Below are 18,883 nucleotides of genomic sequence, written 5' to 3'. Positions count from 1 at the left end.
GCCACAGGAAGAGGAAGCGCCTGATACAGACTGGGCAGAGCCGGTCCCGGAGAGGAAATCTGATCCGGAGCTGTGCAAATCCCGGCGCCGATGGAAAGGCTGGTCAGTTCCGAGAGCTTGGCCGCCAAGAAGCCGCCACGCTTGGCGCCTGGCTCCGGGCAGACGAGCGTGGATTCTCAGGACAGGTAAGGGAACTGGACCGGGCCGGGCCGTCCGGGCTCCAGTTGAATTTGAATCGGGAGCAGGGCGATGTGGTGCGGGTGCAGAGCGTTCAGAGCCCGGCCAGTTGCAGACGGATTGGTCAGAGAGAGAGAGAGTCCCGGCTTTGATTCCAGCCGGTTACGGACCCCGGACTCTGGTTGTAATTGGAGCGGGTGCAGGGTGTACTGAGCCCGGTCTGTTGCGATAGATTTGCGTGCAGGGTTGTAGGAGACCGAGCTCTGGTTGCATTGTTCCCGGGTTGTCAAAGCCTAGGCTCCAGTTACTGAAATTATGAGCTCAACGCAGATCCGAGGATATACTGTAACAATTAAGATTTTGGAATGCATCCATTGAGATAGGGAGTTTTCAAAACATTACTTTTGCAATTAACCAGAAACCCTAACTTGGCCGAGTATTGAGACATTCAGCAATACGGAAGAAATCCATTTTATTTTATTTTACAACTGTTTTACATTTTACTATAGTTTATGTTGTTTATAAGTTGAGACTGACTAACGTTGTGACTTGAAAAAGTCTTGAAAAGGGTAAAGACAGCACTGTTGTTACAGGGTAGTTGTGTTCCAGCTGGTGAGACTGGATAGTTTGGATTTGTTTTTCTACGAGCAGAGGAGGCTGCTGTGGGGCGTGCTCCAGCTGTACAGAGTTATCAGGGCAGCCCTACAAAAAGTGGTGGGTACAGGCTGGTCCATCACTGGCAAAGCTCTCCCCACCATTGAGCACATCTACAAGGAGCACTGCTACAAGAAAGGAGCATCTATCATGGAGGACTCCCACCAGCCAGGTCGTGCTCTCTTTTTGCTGCTGTCATCAGGAAGGAGGTTCCGGAGCCTTTTGGGTCCCACACCACCACGATCAGGAACAGTTATTACCGTAGGATTATCAGAGTCCTGAACCAGCACTTCATTCATTTCAACACTGAACTGATTTCAAAACCTAGGGACTCACTTTGAAGGGCTCTACAACTCATGTTCTCAGTACTATTTAATTATTTATTTGTTTGTTTATATTTTATATCTGCAGAGTTTGCCTGCTTTTCCACATTGGTTGTTTGACAGACAGACATACTTTATTGATCCCGAGGGAAATTGGGTTTCGTTACAGCCGCACCAACCAAGAGTAGTGAAGAAATATAGCAATATAAAACCATAAATAATTAAATAAAAATAAGTTAATCATGCCAAGTGGAAATAAGTCCAGGACCAGCCTATTGGCGCAAGGTGTCTGACACTCCGAGGGAGGAGTTGTAAAGTTTGATGGCTACAGGCAGGAATGACTTCCTATGACGCTCAGTGTTACATTTCGGTGGAATGAGTCTCTGGCTGAATGTACTCCTGTGCCTAACCAGTACATTATGGAGTGGATGGGAGTCATTGTCCAAGATGGCATGCAACTTGGACAGCATCCTCTTTTCAGACACCACAGTCAGAGAGTCCAGTTCCACCCCCACAACATCACTGGCCTTACAAATGAGTTTGTTGATTCTGTTGGTGTCTGCTACCCTCAACCTGCTGCCCCAGCACACAACAGCAAACATGATAGCACTGTTCTCCATAGACTTGTAGAACATCCTCAGCATCATCCGGCAGATGTTAAAGGACCTCAGTCTCCTCAGGAAATAGAGACGGCTTTGACCCTTCTTGTAGACAGCCTCGGTGTTCTTTGACCAGTCCAGTTTATTGTCCATTCGTATCCCCAGGTATTTGTAATCCTCCACCATGTCCACACTGACCCCTTGGATGGAAACAGGGGTCACCAGTGCCTTGTTAGTCTTTATGTAAAGTTTTTTATTGATTCAATTGTATTTCTGTATTCTACTGTGGATGCTTGATGAGTCTCCGTTGTACAGTATATGGTGACATATACATACCTTGACATTAAATTTACTTTGACCTTTGAGGTGTCTAAAACTAAAAGGCACAAGGGGTAAGAGATTTAGAGATGATCTGAGGAAGAATATTTTCAAGTTCAGGTTTAATTGTCAATCAGCCACACACATGAACACATCCAAATGAAACAGTGCTCTCCTGGGGTCAAGATGTAAAGCACAGTACCAAAAGTCTGACCCAGCATAAGACATATAGCACATATGATTACGATAGAGGAGAACGTATAGTCACAATAAGATGATGATGTAGCCCACGTCCTGAGTCTCTTGGCCTGCAGTTTGATGGTTCATAGGATGTTGTCCAGGTGAAATGTCCTGTACGTTTATACCCAGAGGGTGGTTGGAATTTGTATTGTGCTGTCTGAGAGAGATGTCACAGTTTAGTGTCTGGAGCAACAAAGAAGTCAGCCAGAGTTCAAGGTAATTTATTATCAAAGTACATATATGCTACCATATACTATCTTGAAATTAATTTTTTTACTGGCATTTACAAGAAAAAAAACTAGAATTTTATGGAAAAATACTACACATAAACAGACAAAGATTGAAAAACACCAAATTGTGTGATTAAAAATAGTATAGAGAACATGGATTGTAGAGTCTTTGAAAGTGAGTGTGGAGGCCGCAGAATCATTTCAGAGTATTAGTGAGTGAAGTTGTCCACGCCGGCTCAGGAGCCTGATAGTTGTTCGGTAATAACTGATTGTGAGTCCAGTGGTGTGTGACCTGAGGCTTCGGTACCTCTTACTTGATGGTGGTAGTGAGAAGAGTGCATATGACATGGATAGCGGAATTTATTGTCATATGGTCATGGACATCTATGCAAAGTTTCAATTTAAAACTTACTTGAGAATCAGGCTTATTATCATTCACATGTTGTCATGAAATTTATTGTTTTGTGGCAGCAGAACAGTGCAATACATAAAAAAAAACCTGTAAGTTACAATTAGAAATATAAATAAAAAGTGCAAATAGAGAGCAAAAAGTGAGGTGGTGTTCATGGGTTCATGGTCTGTTCAGGAATCTGGTGGTGGAGGGGTAGAAGCTGTTCCTAAAGTGTTGAGTGTGTGCTTTCCGACCCCTGTACCTCCTCCCTGATGAGGAGAGGGCACATCCTGGATGGCGCGGGTCCTTAATAATGGATGCTGTCTTTTTGAGGCATCACGTATTGAAGGTGTCCTCAATAGAGGGGAGGCTAGTGCCCATGATGGAGTTGGCTGAGTTTACAGTGCTGTAGCTTTTTTTGATCTGTGCACTGATGCCTCCATACCAGGTAATAATGCAGTCAGTCAGACTGTCCTCCACTGTACATCAATAAAAATTTGCTAGTGTTTTTGGTGACATACCAAATCTCCTCAAACTCCTAAAGGAATATAGCTGCTGGTGGGCCTTCTTCATAATTGCATCAGTATGTTGGGTTCAAGTTAGATCTTCACAGATATTGACACCCAGGGACTTCAAGCTGCTTGCTCTTTCCACTTCTGTCTCCTATATGTGTACTGGCATGCGCTCTCCCAGTTTTCCCCTCCTGAAGCCCACAACTTTACTGACGTTAAGTGCAAGGTTGTTAATGCGACACCACTAAATCAGCTGATTTGTCTCACTCCTATGCGCCGCCTCAGCACCATTTGTGAATTCTGCAACACCAGCTACGTCATTGGTGAATTTATGGATGGGATTTGAGTTGTGCCGAGCCACACAGTCGTGTGTAGACAGAGTAGAGCAGTGGGCTATGCACAAATCCTTCAGGTGTGCTGTGTTGACTGACAGCAAGAACAGAGATGAGAAGGAATTTCTTTAGCCTGTGGAATTCATTGTTGGAGTCGGCTGTGGAGGCCGCCATGGGTACGTGCATTTAAAGCGAAGGTTAATAGGTTCTTGATTAGTGAGGGAGGAGGTGGATGAATGGGTTTGTCACCTTAAAGCTATGCCTCTCGTGGCAGCCAGGGAAAAGATGCTTTTTATCATTTTATAAATCTCTGTCAAGTCAGCCCTGATCCTTCTCTCCAAAGAGAGAGGTCCAGGCTCGCTCAGCCTTTCCTACTAAGACATGCTGTCTAGTCAAGGCCGTGTACTGGTAAATCTCCTCTGCACCCTCTCTATAGCTTCCACATCCTTCCTAGAATGAGGTGGCCAGAACTGAACAGAAAGAAAAAAGACTGCTTAACAGTTGTGTAGATTTTGAGCTGTTCACTGTATTAAATAAATAGCTGCCTTGTTTAAACTGACTTATAGAGTTTTAGTTTTGGGGTCCAGTTGACTGATGAGTCAGTCGTCGGCACCTTAATGTAATTGCTCACCAGTAGTAAGGATGGTTTCTGTATAATGGGTTCCAGTTTAGAAAGTGCTTTGAGTTCTTCGCTCTTGGTCTTATTAGCCTCTGCAGATTGCAGTTCAATTACAAGGATCAAGAATCAACTTTGTTCACCATATACATTTACATATATTAGGAATTTACTGTGGTGTGTTGGCGCGGCATGCAACAAAAAACAACATTCAACAATTATAAAAAATAAAGAATTATATAAAAATAAGTTAAAGGTTGAAGTATGGATATGGAACAAAACGTTTATAAATATATAAATACTAGCTTATATTCCCACTACCTATTAAATGCTCCTTAATGGCGTGCGTCTCAAATAGCCTGTAAAAAGTCCAGCTCCTGGCCTTCATGTGTGGCTTAGCTACTAAGCCTGGTGGAACTGTTTCTACTGACAAGAGGAGGGCAAAGGCGGGTTACTGGCACCTTAAAACCAATCGCTTCAGACAGAGGGGCTCGTTAGCCGTGACTGGTAGTTAATCTAAGAGAAAGAAAACTGTTGCTTTTAAACCTCCGTGCCTTGAGGCTGTTCCCACTCATGGGGAGGGCTTTGGGAAGAAATCCCGAGGGAAAAATCGGGAGCTGGAGTCCCTGAGGCGGTCCTACATTGAGTTCAATGCTGACTGGCAACTCCTGAAGTGCTGCTGGTACCAAACCGTATCGGTCTGTGCCGTCCCTTTGGGTTCGCCAACTGCATGGAGAGGGGGAGCTTGCTACGTGGGCAACAGCTTGCTCTCCAAATCGTACTGCCCAGGCTTGCATATCTAGGTAGTTAGAATGTAGCATCCATGGTGGATCCTGACCAACAATACTCACAATGTAAACTGTGTTATAAAAAGCGGTTTAAAGTGTTTACGGTGATGGGGTAATAGATGGGGGTGATGGGAGCAGAGCTAACGAGAAAGGTTGATCAGGTTAACTGCCTGGGAGAAGAAACTTTTAAGGTGGTGTGAAGATTTTGTTTTAGTAGCCCTACAGTTACGTTAATATCAGTGTGGACTATGAACACTGTGTGCTCCTTAGTGATGGTTGCTGATCCAGCCTGACGCTTCTCCATGTCTGTCCAGCCCTGCAGGGTCTCACGTCGAGTGGTGCAAACAGCTTATAGCTGCGACCATCTCAACCCAGCATGCAGCTACTGCAGTGCCTGAAGCCATCTCCAAGGATTATCGGGTGAGTGGTATTACTTCAAACTCGTTTTTTCCAAGCGGTTAATCTCCTATGCTTTCTTCCTTCTCGTCTGAGTTACGTAGACCAGCATAGCGCTGGAACAGACCACTCATCCCATGATGTCTGTGTTGACCATGAAGCCAATTTAAACTGCACAGCTGCCAGTAAATGGTTCAACCCCCCACCCCCAATTCACTGCCTGCCTGTTCATGTGTCTGTCTAAGTTGCCTCTTAAACATCATCATCATCATATCTGCAACTGTCACTTCCATACAGACCATACAGTTATAAAAGATAGGAGCAGAATTTAGGCCATTTTGGCCCATCAAGATACCATCAACCTCAGCTTTAAATATACCCAGTGATTTGGCCTCCATTGCTGTTTGTAGCAAAGGATTCAGCCCCCTGGCTAAAGAAATTCCTCATTCTATTCTAAAGGGATATCTTTGTATTCCGAGGCTATGCCCTCTGGCCTAAACTCTCCCGCTATTGGAATCATCCTCTCCACATCCACTCTGGGCCTTTCAATATTCGGTGGGTTTGTGTGTTCCAGGCACCTTGCACTCTCTGTGTAAAGGAGAGAAAAACTTGCATTGTAGATCTCCTTTAGACTTCGCCTCTATCACATAGACCATCACAACACAATACAGCCCCTTCTTTTGTGCTTTTAAACTGCTCTAAGATCAGTCCAACCCTTCCCATCTACGTAGCCCTTCTGCTGAACCCCTTGATGCTGAATGCCAGGGAGCAGTTAATTTGTGTGTGTTTAGCGCAGGTGATGATACATGCCTCCACCGTTCAGCGAGGAGAGTGGGGAATGGTATTTGACTGCAGTACAGCCTGGGCTGTGGGTGAGCACTTATCCACAGTGAGTTCCGAGGCTGAGCCCTGCTGATGCGATGAATGAGGGATTACAGCAGTTTAGTCTCTCCGGAAATTTCCCTTTCTTGTGCTTGACGATCAAAGATTCAGCTCTATGTGTCACTTGTACATTGAAACACACAGTGAAGTGCCTCGTTTGTGTCAACAACCAACACAGTTCAAACATTGCACAGGGGAGAGCCACTCCCCTGCCTCTCACCCTCTTGAGTCAGGTAGTGTAGCAGCAGCTTGCTGCCTGTGTGTTGCCTGCGAAGCCTGTTTGATCGCAGCACACTGCAGGATTCCCCGCGCAGATCTGAAGCAGGTATGGATGCCCTGCCTGCTCTTGCGGACGACACTCATTTAGTGTGAGTGCAGGCAGCACGTTGCATAGCAGTTAGCGTAATGCTTTACAATGCTGGCCGTAAGATCCGGGTTCGGTTCCCGCCGCGGCCTGTGAAGAGTGTGTATGCCCACCCACGTGGCTGTGTGGGTTTTCTCCCACATTCCAAAGGATTAGGAAATTGTGGGAATACTGTGTTGCCGCCTGAAACATGGTGATATTTGTGGGCTGCACCCAGCACATCTGAGACTGCACTGGTCTTTGATGCAAAATAGTACATTTCACTGTATGTTTTCATGTTTTGATGTACGTGTGACAAATAAAATTAATCTTTATATCTTTATAAGCGCAGCATGAATGCTGTAGAGTTAGGGATATCACTGCAATAGGTCTTACTGCAGTGATTCTATTTCCAGTGCTGGCCAACTAGGATCAACAGAGTTCGGTGCTGAGGGTGGGGGCTTATCCTGCACCTATTGATTTCTTCTATTGATGTATTTTAACTAACAGGTTTTCAGGAGACCTGATCTACGGGTAAGGATAAAACCAGTCAGGAAATGCAGCAGGCTTATTTCTTTCCTCTTTGTCTCTCAAACTCTGATGCAGAGCTTGCAGTGTGTGTGTGTGTGTGTGTTTGGTCTCTTGTTTCCTGTTTGCAGTCCGAGTACAGTTATTGTTTATGCTTTAATGGTCTTTGAACTAATCTGGAATTTTTTTTTTTGACTTGCACAAGGCTTATTAAAGAAATGCGGTTTCCCAAGTTGATGTGTGGGTGGGTGTTTTCATGTGAAGGTGTAATGAGCTCTTTGGGCCTGTGCAGGGCGCCAGAGAATGTTTGGCCCCAAGATTTACAGAGCACCTGAATTAGTTAATGGTCGTTTAATGAGAGTTGTTAATCCTTCAGAGTTCCTTGTGTTCCTCTCGAGTGACTCGTTCTTTGTAATGTGGTCTCTTGATGCCTTCTGTTTAAACTTGTAAAGTTTATTTTGATAGGCTTGGGGATTCCATGTTACTTGTATTATTTAAGCAGATGCCCGATTAGAGCTAATTGCAGTGTCACTCAGCGGTGCCACTGATGTTCTTTTGGAATTATTATGAATAAACTCTTGTTGCCGTCTGTACATTGGAGTCTGTCTTTTCTCTACACGTGGGTTGCGATGTTGCCAGTGCATGTCGTGACAGATGTCAATCCTGTAACAAATGTTGTATCACCAGAACAGATATTAGCTGTTCCCTGATCTTCACTGAGGGCACTTTGGGATCCTAACTCCGTGTGCCTATTTGCAACTTTCAGGGAAGCATGTACTTGTACTGCTAGGTCTCGCTGTTCTACAGCACGCCGCAAGGTCATTCTATTTGCTCCTATCTCCATTTATCTTACCCAAGTGCAACACCTCACATAATCCAAATTAAACTTTCCTCAGCCCATATCCCTTGCTGATCATGTGATCAAGATCTCTCTGTAGATCCTGATAACCATCTTTACTGTCAACAGCATCACCTATTTTAGTGTCGTCTAATTCAAACCAGTTGGGCTAGATGGCCTATTTCTGCACTGTCGTTCTGTGTAAGTGTTCTGCAAATGTTGGCGACGTGTTGGAAACCTGAATGAAAATGTCAGCACACTCCTGAGGGTGTTCCTTCCAAGCTCTGGTAGTTGGACAGATCCCACCAGACATCGTGTCACGTTCAGAGTTACAGCGCGCCCTGAAGTCCATGCTCCAGGATCACCTCATGGCGAACCTCTGAGAATGTACCCACTTCTGTAGGCTCTTTGTTTGAAAAGGAAATGCTTTCAGGGAATACGGGTGTTGCTGCAACGCCAGTATGTATCACTCAAATTCCTCTGGCTTGTGTCGAAAGGCATTTAAGAATTGTTGGCATCACTGTGAGTCTGGAGACACACATAGGTCAGTCTGGGGCAGGGTGGCCAGTTGGTCATCCTGAAAGATACTAATGGACTAGATAGGTTTTTACACCATTCATCAGAGTTCTGATCAATAATACTTCTTTGTAATTACAGATGTACACCCAGTGGTCACTTTATTCGATACACCTGCACACTTGCTTTTTATTGCAAATATCTAATCAGCCAATCACATGGCTGTAACTCAATGCATAAGAGCATGCCGACATGGTCAGGAGGTCCAGTTTTTGTTCAGACCAAACATCAGAATGGGGGAGAAGTGACTTTGACTGTAGAATCTTTGTTGGTGCCAGATGGGGTGGTTTGAGTACCCCAGAAACTGCTGATCTGGGACATTTGCTCACAACGGCCTTGAGTTTACAGGGAACGGTGATAAAAACAAAGCTTAAAAAATCACCCAGTCAGCAGCAGTTCTGCGGGTGAAAACACCTTGTTAGTGAGAGAGGTCAGAGGAGAATGTCCTGACCGATTCAGGCTGACAGGAATGCGATAGTAACTCAAATAACCATGCGTTACATCAGTGGGGTGGAGCAGAACAACTCTAAACTGGTTGGGCTTGAGGAGTGGAAGGTACCTAGTAAAGTGGCCATTTTGTGCATATTTAATCAATTGGGTTTAGGTTCCCTGTCTGTCTTGCAGAGATTTAAACTCTGTGTCTCAGGGTCATTCACAGAGGCTTTATGATTGCTAAGCGGTCACTTGGTCACTCTGCTATGTAATAGAGAACTATCTCCATTGGAAATTATTTTTGTTTTGGAAGGCAGCAAATAGATTAAATAGTTGAGGATTTGCAACCATCTTCTTATGGCAAATTTGTGACTCAGGAGAGTCCATTTAGCCCATCATCTCAATGCTGGTCAGACTTAGTGCAGTTGATAATTCTGGAGCAGTGTTCCATCTATTTTAACATGGAACATTATATTGCAGTTGAGCCTTTAGCCTACAATGTTGTACTGACTTTTTAGCCCACTCTAAGGTCAACCTAACCATGCCCTCCTACATAGCCCTCCACTTTTCTATCATCCATTTGCCTATCTAAGTTTATTAAATGTCCCTAATGTATCTGCCTCTACCACCACCCTCTGACTCTGAATCCCTGCCTCTGACATTCTCCCTATACTTGTGCCAGTCACCTGAAAATGATGCTCCCTTGTATTATGCTCTGGGAAGCAGTCAATTTTTAGTGGGTGCCAATTAGTTCATGAGCACCATTGAAACTCTGGAACCATATTATCTACGGATATCTTTTATAAACCCTCTGATTCTCACAGCTACCCGGAATACAACTCTTCCCACTCTGTCAGTCCCCTTCTGTCAATTCCTGTGTCTCCACTGCATCTGCTCTCAGGATGAGGCTTTTCATTCCAGAATTAATGAAATGTCCTCCTTCTACATTTCTCCACCATCAATGCTGCCCTTACCCACATCTCTTCCATTTCGCGCACGTCTGCCCTCACCCCATCCACCTGCCACCCCACCAGGGATAAGGTTCCTCTTGTCATTGCCTACTGTCCCACCAGCCTACGTGTCCAGCACATAATTCTCCGTAACTTCCACCATCTCCAACAGGATCCCATCACCAAGCACATCGTTCCCTCTCCCCCATTTTCTGCTTTCCGCAGGGATCGCTCCCTATGCGACTCCCTTGTCCATTCGTCCCTCCCCACTGATTTCCCTCCTGGTATTTAATTTTGCAAGCGGAACAAGTGCTACACCTGCCCCTACACCTCCTCCCTCACTACCACTCAGGGCCCCAAACAGTCCTTTCATGTGAGGCGACACTTCATCTGCGAGTCTGTTGGGGTCATGAGCTGTGTGTAGTGCTCCCAATGTGGCCTCTTGTATATTGGTGAGACCTGAAGTAGATTGGGAGACTGCTTCGCCAGAGGAAGCGGGATCTCCCAGTGGCCACCCATTTTAATTCCACTTCCCAATCCCATTCTGACATGTCAGTCCAGGTCCTCTACTGCTGTGATGAGGCCACACTCAGGTTGGAGGAGCAACACTTTATATTCCATCTGGGTAGCCTCCAACCCAATGGAATGAACATTGATTTCTCAAACTTGGGTAATTGACCCCCTGTTTTTCTATTTGCCATTCTTGTGTCATCCTCTCCCTTTATCTCCGTACCTGCCCCCCACTTGCCTCTGATGATTCACCCCCTTCCCTTTCTTTATGGCCTTCTGTCCTCTCCTATCAGATTCCCCCTTCTTCAGCCCCTTTCTCAGTTCTTTACTTCATTCCTCCCCTCTCCCGGTTTCAACCATCACCCACCAGCTTGTACTTCTTCCTCCCCTCAAGAATGTACTCACAGATTGAGAGATGCCTCACCCCAGGCTGATCCAGTGAGATTTCCCAGCCAAGCATTGCATCTTGCACGAAGTTGACGTTTTGTCTGGGTTCTCCAAGGGAGTCAGCAAGCCTTAGAATCTGGAGTCACACTACGTGCTCTTGAGCTGACCCATAGCGAAGTCCGCGGCTGGGAACCTGCTGAAGCTGCAGTCGGGCTCAGACTGTACGTGCTGAAGGGTGAAGCAGCAGGGCAGATCAGAAACTTTGAGGCAGTGTTGGAATCTGAGCAAGACCCAGCACAGTACGCAGACGTATGCCACCCTGAATCAAATGCTTGTATAGCTGTATTCCTTTACATGCTCCTGTCAGAAGACATCAAAGTGCATCCCAACCAAAGCAAACCCTTTACTGTTGAAGTCAGTCACAGTTCAGAGTTCGAAGTAAATTTACCAAGGCACATGCATGTCACCGTATGCATTACTACCTTGAGATTCATTTCCTTTCAGACGTTCACTGTAGAACAATAGAGCCAATTAAAAACTACGCATCAAATGACAGCCAAACTGTGCAAGTAACAAAAATAAACAAATAAATAGAATCCTTTGAAAGTGAGCCGTTCGTTGCGCAATCAGTTCAGAGTTGAGATGAGTGCAATTATCCAGGCTGGGTCAGGAGCCCGATGATTGATGAACACGAAGGAAATTATTTCATCTGAAACACAGGATACTCATTCAGTGCAGTTCCTGCTATTTCCTAATGCCTTTTTTTTTCCTGATTCTGGATTGAAGGTGTAAATTTTTATTGTTTTAAATTGAAATGTATTGCTAAACTAGCAATTTATGCATTCAGACCAGGCGTCGTGAGCTTGCTCCTCCCTCTGGTGTAATTCTGCATGGGGATAAAGTGTAACATACATTGTCTCTCACATTGTGCATGGTTCCCCCCCCCCCCCCCAACCCCAACCCCTTCTCCTTCCCCCCCATCCCTCTCTCCATCCCACCCACCCTCTGTTCCCTCTACTGCTGACCCTGACGTACAGGAGATTCAGGATGGACGCAGTGGGTCCTGTCATTCTGACCCTGACCCGAGTGTACTTCCCTTGGCAAGTGATAATTCTATTTATTCAGAACATGTGATATTCTTTTCCCCCCCATCGGATCGGTAGCTGAGATTTCAGTCTTCAGTTACCCGGCACTTACTAAGGAATGAGTTGCATGTTGGTCAAATGTTTTCTTTCCAAAATGCCAAATAAGAAGGCTATGGAAGCAAACTGCTGTGTCAAAATAACAGGTTTGCATTGCATGCATCGTTCTTCTTTCTGCTTCCTGTGGGATCTGCTAATCTGAAACCAGAAACAGCCCAGATCATCTCATTGCCATTCAGTGCATTGGAGTGCCTGTAGGACCTTTGGATCGATAGTTACAAAATTAAAAAAAAATCATGCTCTGCTTTAATGTGAGAAAAATATACCCAACTCTGTTTCCCATTCTGAGATGGTACCCGTTGCAAAGCAGCTCCCCTTCAGATCTGTTGGTGTTCAGACTAGCTGTGTTCCACAGTGTCACTGACATGTTATTAACCATGCTATGCCTTCGCTCACCGCATTATGTTATATGTGTGTTTGTGAAACAGAATGCAAATACAGAATAGTTCAGGTGACTCATTGGCTTGATCCAATGGAGCAGTTCGATTGTTGGGGAGTTTTGCACAGTTAAGGAGGCTGGTTCATGGGTTCTGCATTCACGGCATGCAAGAAAGAGCATGTTTAACGTTAATCCAGTCGTGATAAATGACTGCAGGCAAAATGTAAACTCACATGGTTTTAGTATTCTGCACCTTATCCACAGAATACTTTGTAGTCCTTCATCATCAGTACAGTGAGGTTAATTGGCAGAAATGTTACTATATTCTGTAAATGGACTGTCAGAGTGAAAGATTTATGCATTAAAACTGCCACAGGTATATAATCTTCTAATAAGTCAAAGCTAACTCTTGTTCAGAAACCTCTTTGTGATGGGTTTAAGATGAAGCCAAGAAAATGTCCCGGCTAGGGCAATGACTGTAAAGATTTTTAGTTTTTCAAGGCTATGAGAATACAGATTTTAGTTTTTGACTTAATTATTTTGTAATTCACTTAGACCATAAGACATAGGAGCAGAATTAGGCCATTGAGCCCATCAAGTCTGCTCTGCCATTTTATCATGGCAGGTTTATTATCCCTCTCAACCGGATTCTCCTGCCTTCTCCTTGTAAAACCTTGATGTCCTGACCTGTCAGCCTCTGTCTTAAATATCCCTAATGACTTGGCCTTCATAGCTGTCTGTGGCAATGAATTCCGCAGATTCACCACCCTCTGCCTAAAGAAGTTCCTCCTCATCTCTGTTAAAAGGCCATCCTTCTATTCTGAGGCTGTGCCCTCTTGTCCTAGACTCCCTCGCCATAGGAAACACCCTCTCCACATCCACTCTATCCAGGCCTTTCGACATTCAATAGGTTTCAATTAGTTCCCTCCCCCTTCCCCCACCATTCTTCTAAATTCTTGCGAGTACAGGCCCAGATTCATGAAAGCTCCTCTTTCTTTTTCCAATATTTTTATTAATTTCTTGCATAAAAGAGTACAGAGTATAGTAAGATATATAATATATATCGATTACATTATCTTGAAATCACAGATTAAGTGTAATTATCCTATATCCATATAGATTAAATTTAAACATAAAATTGAAAAGAAATAATTTTATTATACAAAAAATCTAAACCCACTACCAGAAAAAAACAGCTGTTTGGTTTAAAAAAAGAAAAAGGAAAAAATCCTTAACATATAGTAAAACATATTATTAGCCAAGATCTGTGCTTAATAGCAAATCAAAGATTTTGAAAGTAATTCAAAAATGGTTCCCCACAATGTTAAAAAATCTTGTCTAGGTTGAGAAATTGAATAGTGAATCTCCTCTAAATTTGAGCAAGAAATCTTCTCATACATTAACCCTTTCAATAGGTTTCAATGACAGCCCCCTTATTTTAATATTAATTAATTATAATATCTTTTCTGGGTTGGGGTCATCACAGGGAAGCCTGGCGTTTATTGTTCTAGAGGCACGTTTAACCTTCTCTGAACCACTGCAGGCCTTCTGGTGCAGGTAGCTCTCATATTGCTGTTGGAGAGGGAATTCCAGAGTTTAGACCCATGAAGAGATGGAGAATAGTTCTGGATCGGGATGGTGTGTGAATTGGAGGGGAGCCAACCTCCAAAAGGAGATGTTTCCATCCTTGGCAGCTCCAGTAACAACTTGGCCTCAAAGATGAGGACTCAGTGCAACTTAACTTGCGAAATGTCAATGCTGTTGTTAGTAGAGATTGAAGGTTCAAAGTAAGTTTATTTTCAAGGTATGTATATGTCACTGTGGCAACCCTGAGATTCATTTCCTTGCAGGCATTCACAGTAGAACAAAGAAATACAGTAGAAGCAATGAAAAGCCACACACAAAGACAGACAGACAACCAATGTGCAGAAGAAGACAAACTGTGTGAATGTAAAAAAAGACATAATAATAAATAAATGAGTAAAGAAATAATACTGAGAACATGAGTTGTAGAGTCCTTGAAAGCGAGTTGATAGTCGTGGAATCAGTTCAGAGTTGAAGTGAGTGAAGTTATCCTCACTCGTTCAGGAGCTTGATGGTTGAGGGGTAATAACTGTTACAGAACTTGGTGATGTGAAGTCTTACCTCCTCCCCAATGGCGGCAGTGAGAAGGGAACATGGTCTGGATGATGAGGGTTACTGATGACAGATGCTGCTTCCTTGTAGATGTGCTTAATGGTGGGGAGAGTTTGCCTGTGGTGGACTGGGCTCTCTGCTGAGATAACACAAAACTGCAAACAAAATCTATGAAAAACTACACACAAAGACTAGCAAACAATTTGTAAAAGAAGACACATTATGCAGATAAAGCAAAGTACATGAATGGTACTGAGAATATGAATTGTAGAGTCTTTGAAAGTGAGTCCATAGCTTGTGCGGTCAGTTTGGTGCTGAGCTGAGTGAGGTTAGCCACACTGGTTGAGGTGGCAAGGTTTCTTTGCCTGGAGACCCAGGTCAGACAATGGAGTTAAGATATTAGAGAGAAAGAGGCTTCAGGGGATAGATGGGCAAGCTGAAGAAAATGGGTGGGCTGTGCCTTTAACTGGGTTTGATTGATCGTCAGGTCCTAAGGGATGGAAATAAGTTGGCTCAGATGGAGGAGGCACCGCTCTTTCCAGGAGAAGCTATCAAAGCAATTGGTAAGTGTTGTACTCTTTTATCGCTTTTTACCTCAATTTTAATAAAATGTCATGAAAATAATCACCGTTGATGCTGAAAGCTTTTACATTTCATGTACAGTACTACCAATTTAAAATCAAATAGGGCCACTCAGAGGCCACTTCAGAATACTCTACCTTTCTTGGTTTGTAAAAGGCCCCTTACATATATAATGGGCATATTAGAAAATGCCATCTTCTAGTTTATTACAGCACTGTGGTATGGAAGCGATTTTTCATTGATGTATAATGGGGTGTTACTCACGTATTATGAGACCATAAGACATAGGAGCAAATTAGGCCATTCAGCCCATTCAGTCTGCTCTGCCATTTCATCCTGGCTGATTTATTATCCCTCTCAATCCCATTCTCTGGCCTCCTACCCCCTACCCATAACCTTTAACACCCTCACAAATCAAGAACCTATCATCCTCTGTTTTAAATATATGCAATGACTTGGCCTCCACAGCCGTCTGTGGCAATGAATTCCACAGATTCACCACCCTCTTGAAAAATAAATTTTCCTCATCTTTGTTCTAAAGGGACACCTTTCTATTCTTAGGCTGTGCCCTCTGGCCCTAAGCTCCCCCACTATAGGAAACAACATCTCCACATCCACTTTATTTAGGCCTTTCAATATTTGATAGGTTTCAATGAGATCTCCCTACCCCCATTCTTCTAAACTTCAGCGAGTACAGGCCCAGAGCCATCAGACTCTCCTCATAATCACAAGTAAATAGACAGTGTGTGAGGGAGGAAAGGCAGGTGATGGAGAAGGGATGCGCTCAGCCCGAAGATGTAGGGGAGAAGAAAGAAAAGGATAATAAATTTGAATGCATTGTTAGGGATGAAAAGAGAGGAGGAGATGGAGAGTATCTTAAATGTATCTATTTTAATGCTAGGAGCATTGTAAGAAAGGTGGATGAGCTTAAAGCGTGGATTGATACCTGGAATTATGATGTTGTAGCTATTAGTGAAACATGGTTGCAGGAAGGGTGTGATTGGCAACTAAATATTCCTGGATTTAGTTGCTTCAGGTGTGATAGAGTAGGAGGGGCCACAGGAGGAGGTGTTGCATTGCTTGTCCGAGAAAATCTTATGGCGGTGCTTTGGAAGGATAGATTAGAGAGCTCCTTTAGGGAGGCTATTTGGGTGGAATTGAGGAATGGGAAGGGTGTAGTAACACTGATAGGAGTGTATTATAGGCCACCTAATGGGGAGCGTGAGTTGGAAGAGCAAATGTGTAAGGAGATAGCAGATATTTGTAGTAAACACAAGGTGGTGATTGTGGGAGATTTTAATTTTCTACACGTAGACTGGGAAGCTCATTCTGTAAAAGGGCTGAATGGTTTAGAGTTTGAAATGTGTGCAGGATAGTTTTTTGCAACAATACATAGAAGTACCGACTAGAGATGGGGCAGTGTTGGATCTCCTGTTAGGGAATGCGATAGGTCAGCTGACAGATGTATGTGTTGGGGAGCACTTTGGGTCCAGTGATCACAATAGCATTAGCTTCAATATAATTATGGAGAAGGACAGGACAGGACCTAGAGTTGAGATTTTTGATTGGAGAAAGGCTAACTTTGAGGAGATGCGAAGGGATTTAGAGAGAGTGTATTGGGTCAAGTTGTTTTATGGGAAGGATGTAATAGAGGAATGGAGGTCATTTAAGGGTGAAATTATGAGGGTACAGAATCTTTATGTTCCTGTTAGGTTGAAAGGAAAGGTTAAAGGTTTGAAAGCACCATGGTTTTCAAGGGATATTAGAAATTTGGTTCGGAAAAAGAGGGATGTCTACAATAGATATAGGCAGCATGGAGTAAAGGAATTGCTCGAGGAATATAAAGAATATAAAAGGAATCTTAAGAAAGAGATTAGAAAAACTAAAAGAAGATACGAGGTTGGTTTGGCAAATAGGTGAAAGTAAATCCGAAAGGTTTCTACAGTTATATTAAAAGCAAGAGGATAGTGAGGGATAAAATTGGCCCTTTAGAGAATCAGAGTGGTCGGCTATGTGTAGAGCCGAGGGAGATGGGAGAGATTTTGAACGATTTCTTCTCTTCAGTATTCACTAAGGAGAAGGATATTGAATTGTGTAAGGTGTGGGAAACAAATAAGGAAGTTATGGAACCTATGACAATTAAAGAGGTGGAAGTACTGGCGCTTTTAAGAAATTTAAAAGTGGATAAATCTCCGGGTCCTTACAGGATATTCCCCAGGACCTTGAGGGAAGTTTGTGTAGAAATAGCAGGAGCTCTGACGGAGATCTTTAAGAAGTCATTAGAAACGGGGATCGTGTCGGAGGATTGGCGTATTGCTCATGTGATTCCATTGTTTAAAAAGGGTTCTAGAAGTAAGCCTAGCAATTATAGACCTGTCAGTTTGACATCAGTGGTGGGTAAATTAATGGAAAGTATTCTTAGAGATAATATTAATAATTATCTGAATAGACAGGATCTGATTAGGAGTAGCCAGCATGGATTTGTGCGTGGAAGGTCATGTTTAACAAACCTTATTGAATTTTTTGAAGAAGTTACGAGGAATGTTGACGAGGGTAAGGCAGTGGATGTAGTCTATGTGGACTTCAGCAAAGCCTTTGACAAAGTTCCACATGGAAGGTTAGTTAAGAAGGTTCAGTCGTTAGGTATTAATGCTGGAGTAATAAAATGGATTCAGCAGTGGCTAGATGGGAGATGCCAGAGAGTAGTGGCGGATAATTGTTTATCGGGATGGAGGCCGGTGACTAGCGGGGTGCCTCAGGGATCTGTTTTGGGCCCAATGTTGTTTGTAATATACATAAATGATCTGGATGATGGGGTGGTAAATTGGATTAGTAAGTATGCCGATGATACTAAGGTAGGAGGTGTTGTGGATAATGAGGTGGGTTTTCAAAGCTTGCAGGGAGATTTATGCCGGTTAGACGAATGGGCTGAACGTTGGCAGATGGAGTTTAATGCTGAGAAGTGTGAGGTTCTGCATTTTGGCAGGAATAATCCAAATAGAACATACAGGGTAAATGGTAGGGCATTGAGGAATGCAGAGGAACAGAGAGATCTAGGAATAACAGAGTCTCATGTAGATAGGGTGGTGAAGAAGGCTTTTGGAACGCTGGCCTTTATAAATCAAAGCATTGAGTACAGAAGTTGGGATGTAATGTTAAAATTGTACAAGGCATTGGTAAGGCCAAATTTGGAATATTGCGTGCAGTTCTGGTCACCGAATTATAGGAAATATATCAATAAATTAGAGAGAGTGCAGAGACGATTTACTAGGATGTTACCTGGGTTTCAGCACTTAAGTTACAGAGAAAGGTTGAACAAGTTAGGTCTCTATTCATTGGAGAGTAGAAGGTTGAGGGGGAATTTGATCGAGGTATTTAAAATTTTGAGAGGGATATATAGAGTTGACGTGAATAGGCAGTTTCCATTGAGAGTAGGGGAGATTCAAACGAGAGGACATGATTTGAGAGTTAGGGGGCAGAAGTTTAAGGGAAACACGAGGAGGTATTTCTTTACTCAGAGACTGATAGCTGTGTGGAATGAGCTTCCTGTAGAAGTAGTAGA

The 18,883-nt window shown here is 43.6% G+C and overlaps 1 protein-coding gene across 3 annotated transcripts in view; it reads left to right on the top strand.

Moving 5' to 3' along the window:
• The window catches only part of mtmr1b (myotubularin related protein 1b), a 66,377-nt gene continuing 47,494 nt past the window's right edge, over positions 1-18,883 (top strand). The window contains exons 1-4 of one of the 3 annotated variants that reach the window (XM_059976732.1): positions 1-185; positions 5,495-5,600; positions 12,060-12,122; positions 15,227-15,302. In XM_059976732.1, the coding sequence (XP_059832715.1) occupies positions 91-185; positions 5,495-5,600; positions 12,060-12,122; positions 15,227-15,302 (340 nt within the window). In that variant the 5' untranslated portion in view covers positions 1-90. Of the gene's footprint in view, positions 186-5,494; positions 5,601-7,311; positions 7,336-12,059; positions 12,123-15,226; positions 15,303-18,883 lie in introns of all 3 variants that reach the window. The other 2 variants (XM_059976733.1, XM_059976734.1) reach the window with 2 other exon arrangements.

Source organism: Hypanus sabinus, chromosome 8, assembly GCF_030144855.1.
Source record: "Hypanus sabinus isolate sHypSab1 chromosome 8, sHypSab1.hap1, whole genome shotgun sequence".
Classification (NCBI taxonomy): Eukaryota; Metazoa; Chordata; class Chondrichthyes; order Myliobatiformes; family Dasyatidae; genus Hypanus; species Hypanus sabinus.
The sequence above is the reverse complement of the archived record's forward strand: the minus strand, read 5'-3'. Positions and strand labels throughout refer to the sequence as shown.